This window comes from Spea bombifrons, chromosome 11, assembly GCF_027358695.1.
Source record: "Spea bombifrons isolate aSpeBom1 chromosome 11, aSpeBom1.2.pri, whole genome shotgun sequence".
NCBI classification, from domain to species: Eukaryota; Metazoa; Chordata; class Amphibia; order Anura; family Pelobatidae; genus Spea; species Spea bombifrons.
This window is the reverse complement of record NC_071097.1, coordinates 29,938,896-29,963,465: the sequence shown is the minus strand read 5'-3', so window position 1 is coordinate 29,963,465 and position 24,570 is coordinate 29,938,896. Positions and strand designations below refer to the sequence as shown.

At 39.1% G+C, this 24,570-nt stretch overlaps 2 protein-coding genes across 2 annotated transcripts in view; one reads left to right on the top strand and one right to left on the bottom strand.

Annotated features, from left to right (window-relative positions):
* The first annotated feature begins 552 nt into the window (after positions 1-552).
* Positions 553-6,590, top strand: DPCD (deleted in primary ciliary dyskinesia homolog (mouse)). Its single transcript, XM_053450295.1, has 6 exons — positions 553-757; positions 1,647-1,727; positions 2,729-2,850; positions 3,892-4,025; positions 6,130-6,232; positions 6,421-6,590. The coding sequence occupies exons 1-6, from the start codon at positions 694-696 to the stop codon at positions 6,523-6,525; spliced, it is 609 nt and encodes a 202-aa protein (XP_053306270.1). The 5' UTR covers positions 553-693; the 3' UTR covers positions 6,526-6,590.
* A 5,336-nt stretch (positions 6,591-11,926) lies between these two features.
* FBXW4 (F-box and WD repeat domain containing 4) overlaps positions 11,927-24,570 on the bottom strand; it is a 69,625-nt gene continuing 56,981 nt past the window's right edge. The window contains exons 7-9 of the mRNA XM_053450186.1: positions 19,486-19,626; positions 13,070-13,211; positions 11,927-12,049 (exon numbers count right to left, since the gene is read on the bottom strand). Coding sequence (XP_053306161.1) covers positions 11,933-12,049; positions 13,070-13,211; positions 19,486-19,626 — 400 coding nt within the window. The 3' untranslated portion in view covers positions 11,927-11,932. The remainder of the gene's footprint in view (positions 12,050-13,069; positions 13,212-19,485; positions 19,627-24,570) is intronic.

Sequence of the window (24,570 nt, the reverse complement as noted above, 5' to 3'; positions counted from 1 at the left end):
CCCTTGGTGAATAAACCCCAAAGCGATATCAGGGAGGTTATATGTTCAGCTCTCCAGCAAACAGAATAGAGCCCTGGATACCCTCAGGGGAGAATACTGAAATAATGCTGGCTGAGCATTATAGGGGTTATTTTTCCACAATATTAGCACATCTTCAGCATTTATGTATATTATATGAGGTCTTAAACCTTCAGACATCCCGACCAGATCTGCATATATCGCGAGACAGGTTAGGAAACTAGAATATGATCGAACACACAATGTTTACACTGAAAGGTGAATCGAATGTATGAAATAATGCACACAGCCAATGTCATTACTGGCGGCCATTCCACCTGCACCGATCACCTCCATCCCTTTTAAATCACTTACTTATCAGCTCTCTGCTTCGCAACTTAAAGTAACTCGTTGCTTTAACTAGGTCACTACCGCTTGTCCGCTTCCGGATGACCCGGAAGTTGTTACTGGTCCAGTCTATTTTTTTTCTCTTTTTCTTTTCTAGTAGGCGCCTAATACATACTTGTAATTAGGTAAGACATTGGGCGGTGTGAGGCACCTGTAGGCGGAAGTAGCCCAGGGTTCCCACGGCAACCAGCGTGCGCTGAGGCACTGCTCGGTGGTAGAGTCCGGCAGGTCGCTGGTTGCTATAGTAACAGGGCATCGCGTGCTTGACAGCAGGGAGACTGCAGCAAGATGGCGAAGCAGAACTGGCTGGAGAGTCTGAAGGCGGCGAAGAAAACGGCGTTAGTGCAGGATGGTAAATGCGCTTCTCGGATTAACGTGAAGGAGAGCTCGGTGATTTCAGTCGTTAAAAACGCGGTCGGTTAAATCCTGACCCTTATCAGTTTTAAACGCCTCAGGTCGGGCCGTGACAAGAGCAGCCCAACGTGATGCTGAATATAACATAATAATATAGCATAATGTAATAAACCATATGAAAACTGCCCTGCAGTATGTAGAAATCATTGTCTGACCTTAGCATACTTCCCAAGTGTCCCTTTTTATGAGCAGCAGTCCTTCTTTGGGACCCGTCTATTTGCACCTCTTTTTCTATGAGCCCAGAATGTTTGCTGGGTATGAGGGCATCGCAGGGTTCTACAGCGCTAAAAGCCCCGATAATAAAGGGTTAAAACTCTGTGGTCCCCCGGCGTTGTCTCTTACAAGGACGTGGCAGATCTGGCGGTTAAATGTGCATCGCCCGCCGCCACCGCCGCCGCTTTTCCTCCCCAGCCCTGCACTTTATTCTGCAGAAGGAACATGGAAACGGGACAAATGGGTGATCCGGTTTGGGAGATGAAATGTTCCACTCACAGGCATTTAAATGGTTATTAATTGTGTGAAAGGGGAGCATAACGCCATGTTCCACGGGGCCCACGGTGGCTCATTTACCAAGATCATTGGTTGCCATGGTGATTGCATGGCTTTTACCATTTTACACTCAAATTGCTCTTCGTGCGTGGCCCTTAACATCACCCGTTATGAGAAAAGAAGGTTTCCTTTTAGACTTATGTGGTTCGAGGATAATTTCATTCTGTCCGGGTGCTGCGCAAATGTAGGTTTTGCTAGAATATCTGGGCTTTTAATTTGCTTTACTCCTTTTTATTGTTCTTTACCTTTTATATTTAACTTTTTAAACTTTTTTTTAGGGAAGAGGAAAGTACATTACCTGTTTTCTGATGGCAAAGAAATGGCTGAAGAATATGATGCCAAAACACATGAACTACTAGGTGAGGAATTCAAGCACGTTACATACACGCTACTGTTCAAAAGTTTGGGGTCACTCAGCTGCTTTCATAGAAAACAAGGAAATTTGTAGCTGTAACATAATTTGCAAAAGGGTTTTCTAACCATCAATCAGCCTTTTAAACTTGGATCAGTGAACTCAATTTGCCATTGGAACACAGGAGTGATGGGAGTGTTAAGGGCCATTGGAACACAGGAGTGATGGGAGTGATAAAGGGTCATTGGAACACAGGAGTGATGAGAGTGATAAAGGGCCATTGGAACACAGGAGTGATGGGAGTGATAAAGGGCCATTGGAACACAGGAGTGATGGGCGTGATAAAGGGCCTTGTACGCCTATGAAGATATTTCATTAAAAATCAGCCGCTTCCAGCTGGTCGTTTACGACATTAACCCCATCTGCGCTGGATTTCTAATCCATTTCATGGACAAATGTTTGCATTTCTAATTAACCCCAAGCTTTTGAACAGTACGGTACATACATGCAGACATAGTTTGTACACAGTGAACAGTTTGCCTGTAGGAGAAAGCTGGACAGCCATGTTCCCTAGCCGAACTTTTTCACAGTTATCTTTAAATAATTTTTTTAAATAACACGAAGTGAATTGAAATAAAAGAACATTAAAGGTTGACATCTAACCTCCTACACTTTCACGCCGTGTATTGTTTAGAAATTGAAAGAAGCTGGCAAGAGGAGTTCAGGTGCATGATGGGAAATACGTTCTAATCACATAGGAACACCAAAAAAACTGTTGCGCCCTTAAATGCTGTGTATGTTGATGTCATGTTACAGGTACAGACTGGGTCCCCAAGAAGCATTCTTCGAACATTTAACTTGCTTTTTTTTTTTTGCTTTTTCCACCACTTACATGAAAGTGAAATAAAATTGAATAATATAATTTTTTGTCCGCGCCATTTAAATTATGGCGACTCGCAGTCTGGGTGTTGATTTGTAATAATAAATGTGTTTCTTTCTCTCTTGCAGTTAGGAAATGGAGACAGAAATCTTCCTTAGGAGCGTACGGCCAGTGGGAGTTTGAAGTCGGCGAAGCACCCCTGTCGGGTTCTGCTCTTCAGCAGGACTTCCTAAAAGAGAGCAGTGCTAATGTATGTATCACTAACACGCACGGCCAGATCAGGTGTTACACAGAGAAGACTATATCTTATTCCCTCCAGATGTTATAACATTTTGAGAAAAACCTGGCAGCCATCACTTTGGGATCCTACCAGTGTGAAGCTCTGCGGATTTGGCCTTGGAACAAGCAAGTGATTTCACACGGGGCTCGCCAGCAGAGCGAAGTCCCTGTTGATGTTTGATCTGAGTTGAACAGAATTTTAGCTGCCTCACTGGTAGCTTAACGATGGCTGAGAAACTAAATAAGGCCAGGTTAATAGGGGTCGCCAAATGCCCTGTGCCATGATGTGATCAACATTCTGATCATCTAAATCCGCCATGAGCACGGCCAATGACTCCTGACAGTCTTAGCTCGGGTCCAAAAACCATGTAGCCGTAGTGATGGTTCCTTAGACGTTTTTCACGCCATCAGTGGTCCGAAATGTTCACTAAACATATTACGTAAAATACGTCTGTCAAGAAGAAATAAATGACAAAGCGGCACTTCTAATAATATATATATATATATATATATATATATAAACTACCATTCAAAAGTTTGGGGTCGCTTAGCTGTTTACATGGAAAACAAGGACATTTCTGGCTGTTACATCATTGCAAAAGGGTTTTCTAACCATCAATTAGCCTTTTAAACGTAAACATTGATTCGAGAACGGAACGTGCCGTTGGAACAAAGGAGTGATGGGAGTGATATGAAGATATTCCATTAAAAATCAAGCATTAACCCCATCAGCGCTGTATTTCTGATTCATGTTATTTTAATGGACAAAATTTGCTTTTCTTTCAAAAACAAGGACTTTTTTAAGTGACCCCAAGCTTTTAAGCGGTAGTGTAGGCGTGTGCGCACCATCCAGTTTGCTGGGAAATGATCCATAAAATACATCAAAGTTTATCTCTTTTCTAGGAAATTCACTTATATAGTTAAGGTTTATGCTTTATGTAAAGTATTAATATTCTTGTGTATTACCAAAAGCACTTATCCATGGGTCTAACATTTCACGTGTTTTTTTAAGCCTGTTTTCATAAGGAAAGACACCAAAACAAGTTTCCAGTGGCGAATTCGTAACCTGCCTTACCCTAAAGAAGTATACAATGTTAGTATAGACAAGACAGACCGGTGCTGTGTTATACGGACAACCAACAAAAAGTAAGGAAACCTTATCCTGCGCTCCTATTCTCAGGGCAGCGTCTCTTTGCTTTCTTTTTTTTTCTCTCTCTCTAAACGTGCCTAGGCTATCCCCAAGATCCTCCATTGTAACCAGATTAGAAAATACTTGCATAGTTATGATGTCTTGATACCAGTGGAGTGAATGCGCTTCTAGAATTGCACTGGCTTTTTGCCTTTTTATTATAGAATTTGATTTCTCACTTGTCAGACGTGAATATAAATGTATCCCCTTAATACAAATTCTGTACCAGAAAAGCTGTGTACGACAAGGGAAACAAAATACATTTGTAACAAATCCGTAAAATTAATTATGCACCTTATTACCGCAAGAGTGAAAATCCCAGCACATGCCTCTAGTGTCGTACAATAACGGATGCCGGCCAACAGAGGGCGCTCCAGGAGAAGAGCCAGAGTCTAGAATGAGAACATGTGCTCCGTGTCCCCGTCCAGAAACATGACCCAGTACCCAACGCTCGCCTGTCTCTTTACAAACATGTTTAACAGCCTGGAGACTGGAGTTTTTAGTCAATTTAATTGTCCTTTTAATAGAAATATTCAACTCCCCCAGCAGTTTTTTTTTCCGTTTGTGAATTTGAGCATTTAGAAGTTGGAAGGGGGTTTGGAAAAAGCATGCCAGTACGTTGGGATTTTTGTTATGTGCCCAATAAACACTCTGTTTGTTGGTCCGAAACACTAACTTTTGAATAAACGCTTTGTTTTTTTGTTTCTTTTCAATGTGATCTCTGAACGCCCAAAATGTTAGTTTATTTTGTTGGGATTTTTTAATATATGTTTATTACGCATTTTTTCTTTTAATCATTTTTTTTTGGTACTAGCAGTCATAACAGATTGTAAACAATGATTTTTGCACATTTTTTTAAATTTTAAACGTATTTACTTTGTGGCTATTTGAGACTATAACCACCATGTATGGTATAGAATTTGATGTTTGATTCATCTGTTTCCAGAAATCATATGAGCAGAAATCTCTGTAGACTTTAGGATTTTTTTTTTTATTATTCAATAGTAACCGTGCTTCCATCAAACAGCAGTTTGCTTTTTACACCTTCTAATCAAGTGTCTTTGGAATATATATATTGTGCCTAAAGATCAATGTTGCCAAATAACCTCTGCTAGGATTATTTATTAATTTAGTACCATTTCATATAGGACTCACGATTTGCGAGAGGTACATTTTAGAAGCCTGGTCAGTAAATGGTTAATAGAGAACAAGGCTAACGCCAGATGATCGTATGTGATTCTGTAAACAAGTCCGGGCATTTCTTTGTATTAATGATCCGCACAAACAATGTGTGAAATAAATGATTTAATAAGAAGCACTTAGTCGTGGGGGGGGGGGGGATTACCGGTTCTGTCCCTCCCTGTCCTAACCAAACTCCTGTTCTTTGGATGCCCTTTTTATCTATCATTGAGGAGTTAACACTTCCCTAACATGTCTTTGTGTTCATCTAATCTCTGCTATTTAACCTTTGACATCTCCCTTATTATCCGTCTGCCACCTTTATGAAATACTAAAAGTAGCGACATCACAGGAGACTTTAATCTCTGTCAGTAAGACATTCCTCCAGTATCCCCGCTCCACACTCACCTTGTTTTATGAGCTACTAATACTATTCTTAGCAGCTAGATACATGTCTCTATTTGTAACGTTTCACGAGTCCCCTTTCAGCATTTTTACTACATGAATGGGGACCAGCTAACATTTTTTCTTCTCCCAAATTTAATAGATATGGAAAGCAACTTAAACAAGGAATTAGCCTGCTTCTCTTTAAGGTTAATTTATTCTAAATGTACATCAACCTGCGGACGTATGTAAAATGTACGAGAGATGTGCGCATATATATTTCTTTATTGTATACTAGTGGATAAGAGACTGGCTAGATCTCCTAAACCTAATAACTGTGTACCCCCAATTATTGTATATCACGGAAATATAACAAATATAACAGAACCACATCTGTTGGTTATTCAAGGCGGTAATGGCACCAGTTCCTTGTATGGCGCCTTCTGAATAAACTCATGAATACACAGGGTTTGATTGTTCCCCGTGCTGTCTTCACAGATATTATAAAAAGTTCTCCATTCCTGACTTGGACAGATGTCAGCTCGACCTGAATGACAGCGCGTTAAGCTTTGCACACGCAAATAACACATTAATTGTTACTGTAAGTACCCTGCGTGATTTACAGGGGTGAAAGACACTTATGATGTAATATCGCTTTTTTGGGACCTCAACTAGATTGATGCAGGCGTATAGCTGGTGAACAAAAAAAACCTTACTACTTATATATAGCTAGGGATAAGGCGTGTTGTTCGCTGGTTAAATAACTGGTAACTTCTGTCTTACCTGTAGTATCAAAAACCCAAGGAAATCCTGTCCATTGAAGAAGGACTCGCCAAGGAGCTCAAATCTATGAAGACAAACGCAGATGGAGATGTGGAGTGCAAAACCCAGTGATTCCAGGAGCCGTCGTTATTAATTATATTCCTAATTTTGTTACAAAATAAATACAATATTTGTTAGGTCAGTGTTTTGTGTTTTAATTTAAAAGCACCTGGAAAAACAAAATGAGGATTGATGTCTTTAAAACCGCCCTGGTTTAAATCCTGTCAGCGACTTACTAAGAGGTACTTAATCAATAACCGTTTCACTGAAACTCTGCATACATTATGTATATAATTTAGAATGATGTGATGCAAAAATTAGACTGTATAATGGCAGATATTTTAGTTTGTAGAGGTTGCATTGCAGTTTAAGTGTAGAACTGACTGTAGATCGTGTGAAAAATAAAAACATGATGGGACATTCAAAATGTTAACCCCTAAACCCATTGAAAACAATGCATTTTGAGCCCGTACATGTACTCTACTCCATTTCATGGGCAGAAATGTATCTTGGCTGGATGTTGCACAAGGCCATACCAGGTGGGGCAGATTAAACTCACAATGGAGGCTGTGCCGGTTAGGTACAGTGCTTCATAGCATATAAAAGCGGATTACAAGAGAGATGGAGATCTTCCCAACCAGCACATGGAGGGGAGCCCGATCTCTGCCCCCAGTTAAATGGCAGGAGAGGTCCCAGTCATGTGGCCAAAATACACCACTGGTTTAGGCTGAAGGAGTCATGTGCCACCTGCCCTGCCAAGCTGTGTGTTATAGTCACACTAACTTGCCTGGCCTTGGGCACATATAAAAATAAAATCTAAGTGATGCAAGCCTTCCTAACAGGAGAATGTAGCCAAGGCTGTCCATTCAAAATGCAGATACGGGAACTAAATCTTGCTTGCATCTCATACTTTAGTGGGGAAAAAAATCGAGTAACTCCTAACATGTTTGGGCAATCTATGAATACATAGGAAAGAATGCATTATATGGGACATACCAAGCTAGGTCATATAATAAGATACGGAGCATCCCAAAACATGCGTGGTACAAGTGTACGCTTACTATAAGCAGTACCTTTTTACCTATGCCTACCCTATACACACTTCTTTCTGTGTCAACGGCACATAATATATTTATTTGTTTTTTAGGCGTCCAATAAATAAACAGCAGCGGACTCCATATCTTAGTAATGCATCTACATCCACCCGTAATAAGATCTCAGTCTAGAAACAATCTTGACGGCAAATCCGTCTGATAGATGATATGGAAGGTGTCCAACGTAGGTAAACAGAAACAAAGTCAAGCTCACAAAGGGTTAGCGTAAATTGCTGTTTTGTTTCATACAATTGGAGTACACGCGCTTAAATGGAAAGCCATTTCCCCAAAAAAGAAAACTTTGGAATGAGTAATTTACGCTATTTGGATTTTTTTCCTTCTTTAAATGTTTATATTGCCCCAAAGCTGAAAAGCCAAGAAGCTAAACACTGACAATTCATTTCAAGGGTCACATTACGCTCTCGTATGAGATAAAGAAAGGCATAACACATCTTAAACCCAGGCGAACTGTCTTCGTTCAAAGGTGATCTGATTATCTTTTGTTTCAGGTGACGGCTTGTTCCTTTACTTCTGACAAAAGCATCCAAGTTGACGTGATAGATTGTGTGATTCGTGCCGTTTTTTGGCCCCGTCCCTGGTATCCTGCTTTTTAGATCTTTGGATCTTAATGTTTAAAATATGCCCACATTACGCAGCAGACTAAAATCCACTACAGAGGAAAAGAAATAACTTCTAGGATCGCAATATTATAAGCCGACCCATACTGCATGCTGGTGGGTTATTACTATTTAAAAAAAAAAGTTTCAATAACAAAATGTATTATGGCTGACGAAGTTTATCCAGTTTAGTGCAGAAATCCATTATTGCAAGTCCTATAAACGTGTCCGTTTCACTCACGGTTTGCATTAAAATGTGATTTAACCTCAATTAGAAAAGCAAATCTTGTCCGTTAAAATAAAGTAAATGACTATTGTAGCTGGAAACGGCTGATAATACCTGGAATCTCTTAATAGGCGTACAGAGGCCTTTATCACTCCCATCACTCCTGTGTTCCAATAGCCCTTTATCACTCCCATCACTCCTGTGTGCCAACGGCCCTTTATCACTCCCATCACTCCTGTGTGCCAACGGCCCTTTATCACTCCCATTGCTCCTGTGTGCCGATGGCCCTTTATCACTCCCATTGCTCCTGTGTGCCGATGGCCCTTTATCACTCCCATTGCTCCTGTGTGCCAATGGCGCTGATCCAAGTTTACATTTAAAAAGGCTTATTGATGGTTAGAAAACCCTTTTGCAATTATGTTACAGCTAGAAATTTCCTTGTTTCCCATGAAAACAGCTGAGTGACCCAAAACTTTTGAAAGGTAGTGTGTGTAATGAGGCAGTGCGTTTTTTTCCGTCAAATAAAATTTCGTTTTAATGTCTTGGAAAAATCATTTCTAATAGTGTTTAATGCCCAAACCCTTCCCAGCAATAATTTTTAGATTTTTTTTTAAGTTACTAAAATACTAAACAGTGATTTGACTCCAACGCATGCATCAATAGAAAATCGGAACTCTTCTTAAACGTTTCTGTGTCGTTTTTATGAGATTTAAAACTTCAGAGGAAAACTTTAAAAGTAAAGACCTGCTAAGGATTAATTGCTTAACTTAGCTAAAAATTGCATTTCATGTTTTTTTTTTTCCAAGAGAAAAGTCTCCTTTAAGTAGTTTTGATGGATAATAAAGATGCGAAATACAAGTTCCAACACCCGTTCTTTATTGAGCGATCATTAAAAAAAAGAGAAAAAAACAAAACAGGTGATCCAGAGACACAAAAAATATATAAAATTTCCAAAACATCTACAGCGTTCCTTATATATAACTTTAATCAGAGAATCACAGCAGGGATATCAACAATAAAACCTTAAATAATATAATTAAAATCCCATAGTAAAAGTTCAAAATGTAGACAAAACGATCACATGATACATAAATATATAAAAATAGTTTCTGTGAACAGCCTAGTATATAATTATGTGAGGGACCCACGTGACATTTTCTCTAGAACTTCTGGCGAACATGTACACGGAAGTAACCCATTACGTACTACGAGGTACGGATTGAGGATTGAGTGGGAATATGGAACATGTAATAAGATAAATCACAAGTAATCAATAAACTATTAAATACAATGTTATTTGTTGGCTGCTGCTTCTGTAAATATGCCAGCCAGTCCCATCAGACTAGGATGCATAGGCCTGTGATGTCATGTATTTAGTGAATGTGTGTGAATGAAGTCATCACCATGACTCAGTTCCACAGTGGCACAAGCAGACAGGAGCCCAGCAAACGATCTCTCCGGGAGATTAAAGCATATTAATCATATATTCATTATTTGAGCTGTAAAGACAGGAATATTAGAAAATAATCATCTATGAGGGATATGTTCCTTTAAAAAGCTTCACAAAGTATTATGAAGGACGAGGCCAACCCCACTGAGCTTCTCCTGTATGTTAGTTAGCGAATAAATCCAATTTATGTATGCTGCATGTATGTTTACACCTATATTTCATTCATAGCGGAAAGAAAATCTATGTACGCGAATGGCGTTAAGTGAGACCCTAATAATTCCTTTACTTATACTGGTGAAAAGTTTAAGCTGATGAACTATTTTTCAGAGGTGTAAGGAGATATGCATTATCTCTCTGATGGCTCCTTATCACTTGAGTGTAGAGAAGTGAGCACGCAGGTTCCTCTGTGATCAATCATTCCATGTTTTCTGCGTATGAATTTGAGGTAATGCAGTGTAGACGCGACTCACTTTACTTCCGCTCATTAAAATCCCAAACCGTCCAAACCGCTAAAGGGAAGAAAGCTTTTAAAGCAGCTGAGCTCTGATTTACACGTCTCTCCTTCAGCTGATCCCGGCCGTGGTGGGCACTGGGCCCGGGGCCATACTGGCTGTAAGGACGAGCGAGGCTTTTATTCTACTTAGGGAAACAGCGTGTGAAGTAAAGTGGAAATAAAGTCTCGAGCCCATTGCTAAAAGTGGAGGCTTACACGTCACAGGTCTGAGACGGAGTGAGCTCCAAACACTTGATACAGACTATAGTCCTTTCAATATAACTCCACAGACAGACTATGATGCTGTTTTTGGACAGGTTTGGACCTCGCAGGTACCCTGAAAATCAGAGACAGCTAAATACTTCCCAATGTAAGATCTATAAGCCTTGGAAGTGGACAGCGTGGCTTCAAACAAGGAGTAATCTACAGAGACTCAAGCATTAGCACATCATTAATAATTGTATAGTTAATTGAATTCCTTTATGTTAAAAGTGGGTGTTATTTTTTTCCCGAAATGTATTAAATATTAATACAACAGTAATTCAGGCTCTATTGGGTAATTTTAAAGTGTAACAGGTTCTGGGGTTGGCTGGTGGCGGGTATGCTATGGATCGGCAGGGGTATGCTATGGATCGGCAGGGGTATGCTATGGATCGGCAGGGGTAAGCAGAGAGAAAATAAACTTATTTTGCTTTCAATATTTTTACAAAAGGTCGATAAAAAATAGAAAAAAAATATGCCCAAAATCATTTACATACATGCCTAGAGAAGTGGAGAGAATTTTTAATAAAAATATTTCCCCCTCATGTATACAGGAAAAATAGTCTCATGATGTAAAGAGTGGCTGTGATCTCCAGTGATAAAACTTCTTTATGTTAAGAGATTTGAAACATATTTCAGAAAAATAAATCCATAGATTTCTGAGAAAAATAACACTGAGCTCTATAAGGACTTTTTTTTTTTTTTTTTTAGATTTTCAGGAAAATTATCAGAAATGTGTGAAGCATTAACAGTTTTTATTTATTCTTACAAAACCTCGGCAGGAATTTTGCAGAAGTACTTCATCGACAAAGAATGTCTTGCATTCAACATATTGGGTGTACGATGGATATTAGTTTAACTTTATGCTTCTGGGCCCATCAGTCTCAAAAAGGTGTAGGAAGCCTCAAGATGTTGTTGTCCTCCAGTTCCCATGATCCTTACGCCAAGGAAGGATCATAGGAACTGTAGTTTACTAAGAGCTGGAGAGACACAGAATCTCGGCGTGGAAATGAAGCCAAGTGGTTTCCAGCGTTTGTTGTTCACTAGAAGGTACAGAATTGACATTTTACAGAATTGACTCCAACGATGACTTATGTATCAAAGTTACAATAAAGAGATTTGTTGATAAAATGGCAGAATATGAGCGTTACAAACCAGCTGCATCAGTATGGTTCTATCACCCACCCCTCTGTGTATACGACAAGGTTTATGAGACAATTTCCAGGACCCTCATAAACTATCACCTGCTATGAGACGGCTGGCGGCTTTGCGGTTACAATAAAAAGTTTGAGAAGTTGTACAAAAGGTTGCCGTGGTAGACTTTGACCGAGATGCCTTCTACGCTGTAGTGAAGTCAAGAGCGTGCAGCGCTGAAGCCAGGGCGGCATACAGGTGAGTGGTGCTGAACCGGAGACAGTACACCGGGCTGCTTGTCGGGGAGGACAGCGAAAACGACTAAAACAAATGAAAAAAAATTATTCAATATATTTAAATCCATTCAAAGAAAAACAATTCTCCAGCCCCTTTGCTTCGATTGAGTTTGTTATATGGAATGCAATGGGAGGCTCAATAATTTGAATAAACTCTATTATTTACTTTACTATTTACTTACATAAATAAACACATACTGTATGTCCCTACAGAATTTAAAGGAATGGAATCGTTTTTGATTGGCTTCTTCGGGGGGAGTTGGTATCGGCTGTAGCTGTAGCAGAATGACGGTGTTTAAGGGAAGTTTTCTGGGCACGGGGTCCTAGAATTTCTCGCAGATTTTTTAATGTTTTAATGTTTACCCTATGGGATGTGTGAGTGTGTATACACGTGTGTTTATGTATGAAGAGATATCATTCCATGGCTGTAAGATAAGGTTAGAATTAATCAATGCCTCATTCTGAAGATCTAAGATATCTCCACATGGATCAAGGAGCATCAGTGAAAATGAGTGATAAGCAGATTCTCCTGTTCTCATGAGTGGATATCCTGAAATCATTACTAGTTCTGTTATAATAGCAAGCAATATGTTTTAAATGATGGTGCTCCATACATTCGAGGTGGAATCAGGAGGGTTAGCACCTCCTGGCCCCTTGTGTACACATTTACACACTCACTGTAACGTCAAAAATAAAGACAAGGCAAACCCTGCCCTTGGCACACACCTTGGTCTTATAGCCTTACCTTGTCCAGAATATACAGAAATGGCTAATCTGTTGAGGCCACAGGACAAATAGTTTGACCATAGATCAGTTAGTGCCTCAATCATTGATACAACCACATGTCTGATGGAGACGTTTGCAGAAAACAAGTGATGCTGTGTAGTCCTTGGAACCAAATAAAGCTTCACTAGTAACTACATTTAAGAGAAGACTCGTTATTTCTTTAATCAGACCAATCACTGGCATTTTCATAGGTTGCCGGAATGGAGCCCAACGGAGCAAAGTCATTCTTTAGCACAAACATTCAGAAACGTTTACCTACCTGTAAACACCGACTCATACGCTTATCCCATAATCTCACGACCCCGTAGTAGGAAGATCCACTGGCAATCATATGGTTTCCATCACTTTGGAGGCAGTACAGGGCACTGTCATGAGGCTCTTCCCATTCCTTCACGCAGCTTCTAGAAAACAACAATGTTGAGCTGACATTATTTAGTTTCTTAAAGAATATTCTTCCAACAACGCGAGACATTTGCCTTTCATGTACAGTACTGTGCAAGTTTTTCGGCAAGTTTGAAAAAATGCTGTAAAGTAAGAACGCTTTCAAAAACAGACAAAAGCCAGTGAACAAAAGAAAAATCGAAAGCAAATCGATATTCAGCGCGACCAACCTATGCCTTCAAAACAGCTCTTCTAGATATTAAAGAACTTGGCAGGTAGGTTGTTTTTAAACACCTTGGAGAAATAACCACAGTTCATATAAGGGTTACAGGGATCTCAGTTGCTTCTCTCTCTTCAGGTAATCCCAGGCAGACTCGATGATGTTGAGATTGGGGTTCTGTGGGGGTCGTACCATCACTGCGGGACACCTTGTTGCTCTTTCAGCTGAAGATAGTTCTTAATGATTTTGAATGTATGTTTGGGGTCATTGTCATGCTGCAGGATACATTTGGGGCCAATCAGATGCCTCCCTGATGGAGAAGTATCTGGCTGTACTTTCCAGTATTGAGGAGACCATTCATTCTGACCAAATCCTCTACTTGAAGAAATAGAGCCTCAAGCTTGTAAAGAACCTCCACCGTGCGTTACTGCTGCCTGCAAACACTCATCCTTGTACCGCTTTCCAGCCCTTCGCTGAATCAACTGCCTTCTATAACCAAATATTATGAATTTTGACTCATCAGTCCTAGGGAATTGGGGGCAGAAAATGGCAGCAGGGCCACTACCTGTCTACCTTGAGAAACCTGCTGACGCAGTATAACTACCTTGTGTCTTGTTGCTGTGATTGGTCATGGTGTAACTATTGACCTTGTTGGTGAGTTTGGCTGTTCCTCACCCAGTTTTATTCCTCCTACACAGCTGTTTCAGTTAATGATTGCATTTTAACCTATATATTAAATAGATGATCATTTGCACCTGTAGAATTGTTTAATCATACACTTATATATGCCTTTATTTGTACCTAGATGAATGGATGCTATTTTAAAGGTAAATATTGATTTGAATTAGACTTTTTCTATTCACTCACTTTGCATTTTGTAAAATGATAAAAAAATAAACTAATAACATACCTGTTTTTCAAAGCATTCTTACTTTACTGCATAAAGGCTAAAATTGGTTAATGTGGCTTTGGCTGGGGATGCAGTCCTCTAGAAGCAGAACGCTGGAAGGACAGGATGGCATGGACAGTTTCTTCTGGGAGAGCGACTCTTAAGATAGAGGTCAGAAATAACAGGAATAAAAAGGCCCTTGGAGATTCGGTTCTAGATAATGTCACGGTCAATAGCAGCTGGAAATATTTGCAACCCAACAAGTCTCAGGCTGATCCTGGAGGTATTATAGATTACAAGGGACTATTCTCCATTGTGTTGACCATCAGGGTTATAGCGTAGATCCCAGAGAGCTCAGTTTTACTTGTGTTACACATTCATATCCTCTATCCTTTAGGTCAAGAACATTAGAGTAACAGGAAATCCCTAAATACCCCCTTGTGTGCAGATCAATAATATTTTAAGCACTGCTCAATAAACAGTTCCATAGATGTGTCTCTGTTTTACCAGCAGCTAGACTGCTCCTTAATGGTAAGGTCATTAACCATTTGTCTACAGAAACAGCTGTATCATTACAAGCACTAATGGGAAAACAATTATGGCTTATAAGAAGGCACATGGTTGTTTCACAACAAGAAACACCCTTAGTAATTCTAGACTCTGTGGCTACTATCATGCAAATATAGACTAGACTTGTGCAAATGGACCAAAAATATTTCAGACTCATTTTTTGTTTGTTTGTTTTTTGTCTATTTGCTTTCGGACAATGAATTTAGTTACCTACCCTTTCGGTCTGGGCAAATTCAGAGGATTTTTTACATTCAGGAAAATTGTCTCTCACCCTTAACAAAAGCTCTCTCATTCACTTTCTTACACTCTCATTCACTTTCTATCACACTCTTCCACAGTTTCATTCACGTTCTCGCTCAATGTCCTCCTACCATCTCCACCAACTGCTTCAGTTTCACTATCTCCTTTTCCATGAAAGAGATTGAAAAAGCAACAAAATGCAAACAATAATTCAGAGCCCTCTGCTTTGTTTTTGTTCAGGGCCCCTCCTTGTTTTTGGTCAATGCCGACTAACATTACTGTATATAACCATACCTGGGAACTTCTGAGCTCCGGCTACCCGGAGCCTTCCGTTGCGGGACAGGGCCAGGACTGCCCACTGTCAGCGGGTGGTCCCGTGACGTAGGCTGGCGCTCCCACCGACGTCATTTGGGTCTTGAACCGGAGAAGCGGTGCATCACCCGGAGATATCCGGGCAAACCCGTTGAGTTCCCAGGTATGTATACAACAGTGTATTTTATACTCAATGAGAAATATTGTTCCACAGGACTTACCCATTACATTTAATAAATATCCAATATACTCTATTGAATGTGCAAAAATGATTTATTTTCTTAATAGTTCTATGCTTGAACTCAACGGAGATGACGCATAGCGGTTATAGGTCATAATGGGGATATACACGTTACTTAGGATCATCTGTAACAAATATAATTCCTTTGTGTCTCCAAACTACTTTAAGACAGTGACCTAAAAAGAGAAAGCAACCTACAAACTAGGTCTCACAGCCTCAGAGATATTTAGACTTAAGGAAACACTTAAAAGATTTTGTATCAGGCTCTATAGTCCAATTAATGCGCGATATACATTTGCTAGCAATTCAGTGTGCTTTCATAAAAAGTAGTACTCATATCTCTTGGGTCTTTAAAACATTATCTACAGAATTTTACATAAACGCTGTCCATGACAAAATATTGCTGCCAAATCCGCACTGCTGTTGAAAGTCAGCAAATCGCAAGACACCAATGATTTAACCATTTGTGACATTGGTGCAGACACATGAGAGAGCCACGTGTCACATCCATATAGCGTCTCCTAACTTTCCTTCTGGTGATAACGTGCCCATGAGTGAAAACATAGAATAAGAGCTGAAGAAGGTGGAACTCCAAGCAAACATCCAGCCATGTGAGATGGGGTACTCTACAAATGTGATTCATCGATCAGCTACCAGTCTGCCCTAGGTGGAGGCACCAATAAACTTAATCTGAGACGGGGAGAACCCATAGAACCAGTTAAAAGAATGAGAATACGTACAATAAGGCTGTCTATAGTAAAAAGTGCAAACAGAAACCATTATGCAGCCGCCTACAACGTAAGGCCATCTATGAACTCTAAAGCATAAGATGATTTTCCACCTTACTGAAGACCAGCTTGACAACTCATACTATGAGGGTTTTTTAAATTAAAGTAAAGAAGAAAGACAATTGGCCACACAAAGCACAGCTATTGGGTAAAATGCTCCATAATAAACTCAATATCTCTACCTGATTTAAGAACTGTAAAAAACACTAAGTGTTTTCAATATGTTGTTGTAGTAAGACAAACATTTCTAGTAGAACCCAAACAAAAGAAGGGGAATTGATACAGGGTTCAAGCATGTTGTGTTTTCTTGTAATAATCTTATTGTAGTAACCGTGTTTTACCTTCAAGCCTCTAGAGTTTACATCGTCTGCAAAAGTTTATTGTTAAGCTAAAGAAAGTTTTCTGCTCATAAAAGAAGAATTTGAGGTCTGTCAAACGGAGCTCTAACATACCTTGTTTCCCCCAGACACAACGATTTTTAGTATGTTTCAGGTATGGACCACCCAAACTACAAATGTGAATGAGGTGAGATTCAACCGTGAGCTGCTTATAAAGGGAGAACATACATAGAATCACCAGCAGAATGAGTAAGGGTCTAGTAATTCATGGGGCAAGTGGAAAATAGAGGAGACAGGAGACATTTATGCCTTCTCTACACGTTGAGATGATGCCATGTTATCTACGAAGAGCCTTATTTCAGTTTTTGGAGTTCACGTAGTTTGACAATGACAACGCAATGGCATCTATAACATAATTATCTCAGACTTTTACTTTTCTGGGATTAATATTAAATGCCTTGTCCTGATTTATCTAAAAACTGGGTGATTAGAACACCAAATGCATCTCCACTAAAGAAGGTTTTCATCATACCCTATAAATAATTTTTATTTATATAAGTTGTAACATTTGAGCAAATTTTGCTGCACCCACTGGAAGAGCTGTTACATCACATGCAAACGTGTACATTAATAAATTATAATAAGGCCTGACATCTTGTCATCTCAATAAGTGAAATGCAAGACGACTGTTTAGTATTTTAAAGAGAAGCCTCAAGACCAAGATCGATATCATGGAGGCCCCAACCTGTCCTTCCACCATTAATGTAGGACACTGTCAGTAAACGCCGTCTTCCCAGTGACCTTATCTGTAGTCACACTGACTGTATGCCAAATTGAAATGCATCTAAATCAATAAATCTGAGCGACAAGAAGAATGGTAATCCTCATGATGGGATGAGGGCAGCGCTCCAAAACCTGACTGCATTCGTATACGGTAAAGACACAGTATTCGGATTCTTGTTTAACCCCTTCCCGGCTGACGGCATACCAGCTACCTCACAAAAAGATTATCCTACAGGACCCAGGATGTACCTGATACGTTATCTGTTAAAATCGCTCCCATGTCACCACAACTGCTGACCACTCCATGGCAAGAGAGGTCAGTCTACAGGAGATTTCCTGCGATTCCATGCCTATGATCACTTCTGCAGCCAATCACATGCATGGATGAGAAAACAAAAACAATGCTTGTAAGCAACTGTTCTTTGCCTCCTTCCTTCTCAATGCAATTGTAAGCTGGAGAGAGACAGAGAACGGTTCCTACCACTGAATGGCTGCTTAAGCCGTCAATCAGTAATAGGAATACACCCATTCAATGGAAGTACTGTACTGCTACCGCCATGCGGATACACTCATTACTTGCTTTCCACGGGAAGTCGCCACTGCAGTCGTTCAAATAGATCGGTAACAATTCTTAGTGAAAGAAGAAAACATTTGCTGCATTTCATACAAGGAAACGTTATATATGAATATTACAATAATACATAATGTTTGACGCATACCTTTATTTTGATCTAACCATTATAGGAAGGTGCAGCATCCACAATAGCTCAGTGGTACACTTTTACAGATTCCCAGGACTATCGTTTGGGTTGATGCCTATAAAGCATTTGATATTAGAAACGTGGTTCTCAGGAGCCAGGAAGGGGCATGAAGATGGGGTCTACGTGCAGAATGGTCAAGACGTGGTCTGAGATCACAGCGGTTTAACCGAAAGCAGCACTGTTGGACACGGTTGAATAACACACAACGTTTGCGAGAAAGATTTTTTTTTTCCATGCTCAATTAAACTTCAAAGTTATAGAGTTCTCAGCTGAACTGAAACAGTCACGTTATTATCAGTCTATACATATACTGAAACAAGCTGGCTAAATTCTGTAGATTCTAAAACTTCAAACGGAACACAAAGACAGGCTTAAAAAAGGAACCAATGTTTCCAGTCAATCATATCTTCTCCAGCTATAAGTGTCAAGTAGGCTTAGGCACCAACAAAGCAGATCCAATGTGGAGCACTGCCAGTCCCCATAATTAAAAGGTATTTTAAAATAATTTTGTAATTGCATCTTGGGAGTGATTCCTCATTCCTCTAATGCTTTCCATTCCCATTACTGGTAATTTCTCGCCCCCTTTATAACAGAACTGTAGAGCATATGCTTTTTTCCCCTTAGTTTAATGGCGGGTCTCTACTTTCAGAAATTCCTATGAATCAGAGCAACCTGATGAGTGAAGACATGGGTATTTTTATTTATTTATTTATTTTTAGACTTTTCCAAAAGACACAATGTTATAATTGCCAATTAATAAAAAAAAAAAAAAAAAAAAAAAAAAGAATAATTGAGATATAATGCAAATATTACATGTAAATATCCATCTGGTTGCTCTGATAATTGTTTCACATTTAGAAGTTTGCTGGTACCAGAGGTTAAAACACTTGTCAAAGATATAGTAAATGTATTGTGCGTGTCTATATACAGATATATATATATATATATACAGATATATATATATACAGATATATATATATATATATATATATCATACATACATACATACACACACGCGCACACACACACATATATATATATATATATAATCATAACACACATTTGATCGATCCATATTTGCAGGATTTATTTTCCCGTTGGATTTCTATGGGGTTTCTAACTTAAATGTCACTAAAGTAGAATAGCTGGTACCTTGTACTTGTTCTGATGTCCCAATATCTTATGTAAGTATCGTATCCACAGGATAGCAAGGTATAAGGGGTTTCATAGCAGACATCAAGGACCCCTGCACCCCGTCGGAAATCTGTCCCAAGGCAGGTCATCAGCTGTCCGCTAAAACAAAGGGGCACAAAAGATGAATTAGCACAAACATTCATTCACTGAACTATAGACATAACAAATTTCTAAAGCCAATATGTCCAAAATTGAAAAACATGTCAAAGTACAGAAAGCCACATATTATGGCATTTCCACAAATAAAACACGCGACTGGAAAAAAACCCTGGGTGGGCGATCCCTCTGCAGGCGAACTCTATATGTATATGACTTCAGTCATACCCGTCAAGCTGCCTTGGTAAGAATGAATGTAAAATTTAAAAAAAACGTGACCTTTAAAGGAAACAATTTTTTTACTAAAATGTATGCTGTTTTAGCGCATATATAAAAACCATATATATGCGCAGGCTAATTCTAACACCTGTTTTCTGATTAATACACATTTCAGGAATTTTTGATTTTGAGTCAGATTAATTATAAAAATTGCTGGTTTTGAATTGTGTTTTTGTTAATTGTGCAGAAAAAAAAAGAATTAAAACTAAATGATTACTCATAACATATCTTTTAAACGATTGTATTATTAAAACGCTATGCATTATAACTAATAACATTTCCCGAACTCCTTCCTAATACTCCATTGCGTATGCCTGTAAATTGTACATGAAAGCCATAAGTAAGAATGTCTTCACTGCATTCTTTAATTTGACACGGATGATGTTTTACATGCATTTGCCATGCCTTCCATAATTACATCATCTGGCACGACATTGTTTCAAATTAGTTCCCTCACTTGTCATATTTTGAAAATTAATGCACAGGTTGACAGATTTCTAGACACAAAAAAAAACTATTTGAGCCAAAGCGGTTTTCATATGGCTGGAATTCTGTACTGTGGTCTGGGGGTAGACAGGTTTACAAATTACAAATCTAATCCAGCCAGAATGCAAAACCGCATAGCACTGGTGAAAATGGTCAGTACCAGTTAATTGCATTCATTTATTTATTGTTGGTACAGACCGGTGGAAACATTTACTCCAAAACGTATGTGCTTAAGTGATCAAGCTATATGTAGTAATACAAAATGAAGCCAAGAGTTTAGCCCCCGTTGAAATGAAAGGGCATATAGGTCAGGACGGCTGGTTTAGAGGCGCTGGGAAAAAAAACGTGCTTTTACCAGAACTCATTCTCTGGCGCCTGTAAATTGGCACAGGTTACCCACTTGGGGGATAGTGAAGAGAACCCTTTGCAAGTATGTGAACTAAACTGAGGAACAATCATTAGCATTGAGCTGAGACACTACTCTGTCTTCTTCTTGTAGGACAGTTGAAATTGTAGCTCAAAAGAATGTATTTTTTTTTTATTTAATATTCTTTATTATTACTAAACGACAATGACAATGAGTGTGACCATCAAAACATTCCACGCATTTTTTTTTACATAACCCACAATGTCATGTTGGCACGTTAAATGTTAAAGCTCATGACAGTACAATTAGAAAAAACAGAACAGGAATGGTGTGTTTGGAAGGGTTGCCACTTTTCTCTAAAAAGAACACGGCAGCACCAGTAAGGATTGCAAAGTTGCATCTGAACAAACCACAAGACTTTGGAACAATGTCTTCTGGACAGTGAAGACCAAATTGGAGAGGTTTGGCCATAATACACAGGTTTGGGGAAAACCAAACAGAGCCTATCAGCACAAACACCTCATACCAACTGTCAAGCAAGGCAGCGGAGGGGTGATGATTTGGGGTTGTTTTGCAGCCACAGGACCTGGGACCCTGAACTCCTCTGTATACAAAAGTATTCTAGAGTCAAACGTGAGGCTGTCCGACAGCTAAAGCTTGGTCGAAATTGGGTTATGTAACAGGACAATAATCCCAAGCACACAAAGCAAATCTACAGCAGAATGGCTGAAAAAGAAAAGGATCAATGTGTTCCAATTTATGTGAGAGATGGAAAGTCATACAGAAAACAATTACTTCCAAGTTATTGCTGCTAAAGGTGGTTCTACAAGCTATTTACTTGTAAGGTATACTTAGTTTTGCATACCTGGCTTCTCCATTTTGGTATTTTTACCAAATTTTACCAAATTTTTACTAAATAACATGGTGTAATGTGTCATGTGATGTAGTTCATCTGAGGTTGTGTTTACTCAATTTGTAGATGTGCTAAGGAACAGATGATTGTTATTATGTCCTTATATGTAAAACCATTGAATTCACAGAGGCTGTACTTCCTTTTTTCACACGACTGTGTGTGTGTATGTATGCGTGTGTATATATATATATATATATATATATATATATATATATACACGCATATATATATATATACACATACACACACACATACATACACACACACACACACACACACACAGAAGCATACAGATCAAATATGACTAGGTGTGACTAGGCTAAGATAGTGGGTTGCAGAAATAGGTTCACAGACACATTTAGACCCAACCTTGAGTTATACTTTTTTGGTTTCAATAAGAGTTACTTCATTGGATTCACATAAAAATCCGCCAATAAATAAATAAAAAAATCCTAGAGTTTAGTTAACGAGCCTTTGATATCCATATCAATTACAGCTTAACAAAGACCAAGGCTGTCTTCTTAAAATGTAATATTACTTAAAGAAAATCAAAGGCGTAATAACAAAAGCATAGTTTCTACAAAGTGTAGCTGAATGCTTTTTTACAATATGAATTGTAAGTAGAATTATTTATGTGTGAGTTCCTAACAATGTGCTGGAATGTATCTCACGACTAAATCACATCTTTCCATTAACGTTACCTTATCGTATCCAAAGAAAACCAAAGTATAATCCCTGGGAACAGCATCTAAGTGACCTCTATTACTCCAAAGCACAGCTACTTAATGGGAAACGAAACTAAATAACTAATATAGCAATCTTCTCTATAATTTAACGGCTCCCCTTGTATGCAACACAATGGAGTGAAAGCACCTGCTCTTTAAATAAGTTACAACCAGTATACTTAAAACTCAAAGAATGGAATCTGACATCACATTGGTTTATAGAACTCCATTATTTTGTTACTTTCTGCTCCCTGATCCAATGTCACAGATCTGAGACACTATTGCAAAATGCCTTAACTCCATCTGTAATCTGGGCTAAAACCTTGTTGGGGATAAAGACCACACAAAAGAAGAAATAGAGTCCTGGGAGATGTTAAAATAAGTAAACACCTTTGTGTCAGAGAAATAGCTGATAAAGCAGATTAGTGTCTGGAGCGCTGGTGTTCCCAGATCAGAAGGCGAATGCCTGTACGATCTTTGTAGCCAGCACGCTTCTGTGATCACAGAAGCTGGCTGCATGCTGGGGTCGGCCCGTTTCCCCCAGTAGCTCACCAAAGAGCAGATTATGTAGAATAACAATTTCATTGTCGCTGTGTAATTCCCTCCGTGACCATGACTGTGGGCTGCTACATCAACCTTTAATGCCAAGGCCGTAGCAACCATTTACACAGGCTAGACGGCCCTAGCGACAGGCCCCCATCGGAGCATCATGGACAAGCTTTATCATCAAGTGCATGAACTAATCCTCCAAAACCCGGCCCGGGGTGCTGGTTATTGGAAACCGCAAATGCAGGGCTCTAAGAGTCCAAGACATACGATCACTGGCCTTCCTGGAGAGCGCAATTAAAAAGTGGAACAGCACCTTTAATACATATTCTGCTTTAATGACCTGTCCGATGCAGCACTGATTCTCCAGTCATGTACAGAGGTTTCGTGATCACAATGTTTGACTATTATATGCTATAATTTACAGGGAACATGCACACGCGGTCAGGTTTAGAACGTTTTCTTGAAATTGCTGCACATATTAATATTTTCGGAAAATGAAGAAGGAAAAAAAAACGAACAGTTGACGAACAGTTGACAGTATTAGGGTCCTCATGAGATTCATCTGCAAGCAATCGGAGAAGTTCTTTAGAACGCTGATTTGATGTTCACATAGATAGGAAAGGTGTAGCAGTAAGAACAAAGCCTACCCCCTTATCTCTCATTCTTCCTGCCTCTCATACAGCCGCAGATGAAACGGGATAGCAGATTAAAAGCCAAATTTGTCATGTGTTTAAACTTCAAAGGAAAGCCCTTACCATCATCCCATGCTTCAGACATCTCCCAAAAGGTAACCAACTACCACAAAGAGAACAATTACCAAACCCAGCCTCCAGTTACACTACAATAACATAGCTGTCATTCCTCGCAGCGACAGAACACGCAAAAAAAGTTTGTTTTTTTTTTTTGTTTTTTTTTTTTTAACCCTCACAAATTGCATCTATAATTTTGTAGACTTGCTCTACAACAGACATGGGCACACCATGCATCTGCATCTCCGTTTTATTATTATTTTATTATAATATATATGTTTGGACATGCTGGAATTTTGGGGTCCTCCTTGAAATAGCTAAGATACAATCACGGCAAAATCTATGGGACACTTACTAAAAGCCGATTGCGTCTCTAATAACTAGAAGAGATAATTGTATATTCATTTTGATCTGTGATAAATCAGATCCTAAAACATACAAGGCGTCCAGAACTGTTTACATAGCAATGGACCAAAATAAAAAGAATCTGCTTACAAATTACATCCAAGAAATGGGCCTCTAAAGTCTTCAAAGCTTAAGCGGCAATATACCTTTTTTGTGCCAAATCTCAGATGTCGGTGTTAATTGGCACAGAGCCTTCTGGTGGTATCTGGTTGTGCTACCCAAAAAGTATCCCAATTTTAGGTTTTTTTTTGCTTCTTTTGCAGATTTCATGATTTATATGGAGCTTCACACTTGTAAAGTCTAACAACCTTTTACACGTCACATATTGTCACAAAAATTGAAAGTATCTTTATTTGCGACAATACTCGGTTACCTTTCTGAGCAAGTCTTTAGAAACCAAACGACTGGTCGCTGGATGTACCCGATATAAATCACACCTGGAAAATGGAAACTAACACAAAACCCTGACACTGC

Coding starts and splice junctions, on each gene's coding strand:
- DPCD (XM_053450295.1), top strand. CDS start 694: ATGGCGAAGCAGAACTGGCTGGAGAGTCTGAAGGCGGCGAAGAAAACG. Junction 1,728..2,728: donor CAAAACACATGAACTACTAG/GTGAGGAATTCA, acceptor TCTCTCTTGCAG/TTAGGAAATGGAGACAGAAA. Junction 6,233..6,420: donor ATAACACATTAATTGTTACT/GTAAGTACCCTG, acceptor TCTTACCTGTAG/TATCAAAAACCCAAGGAAAT.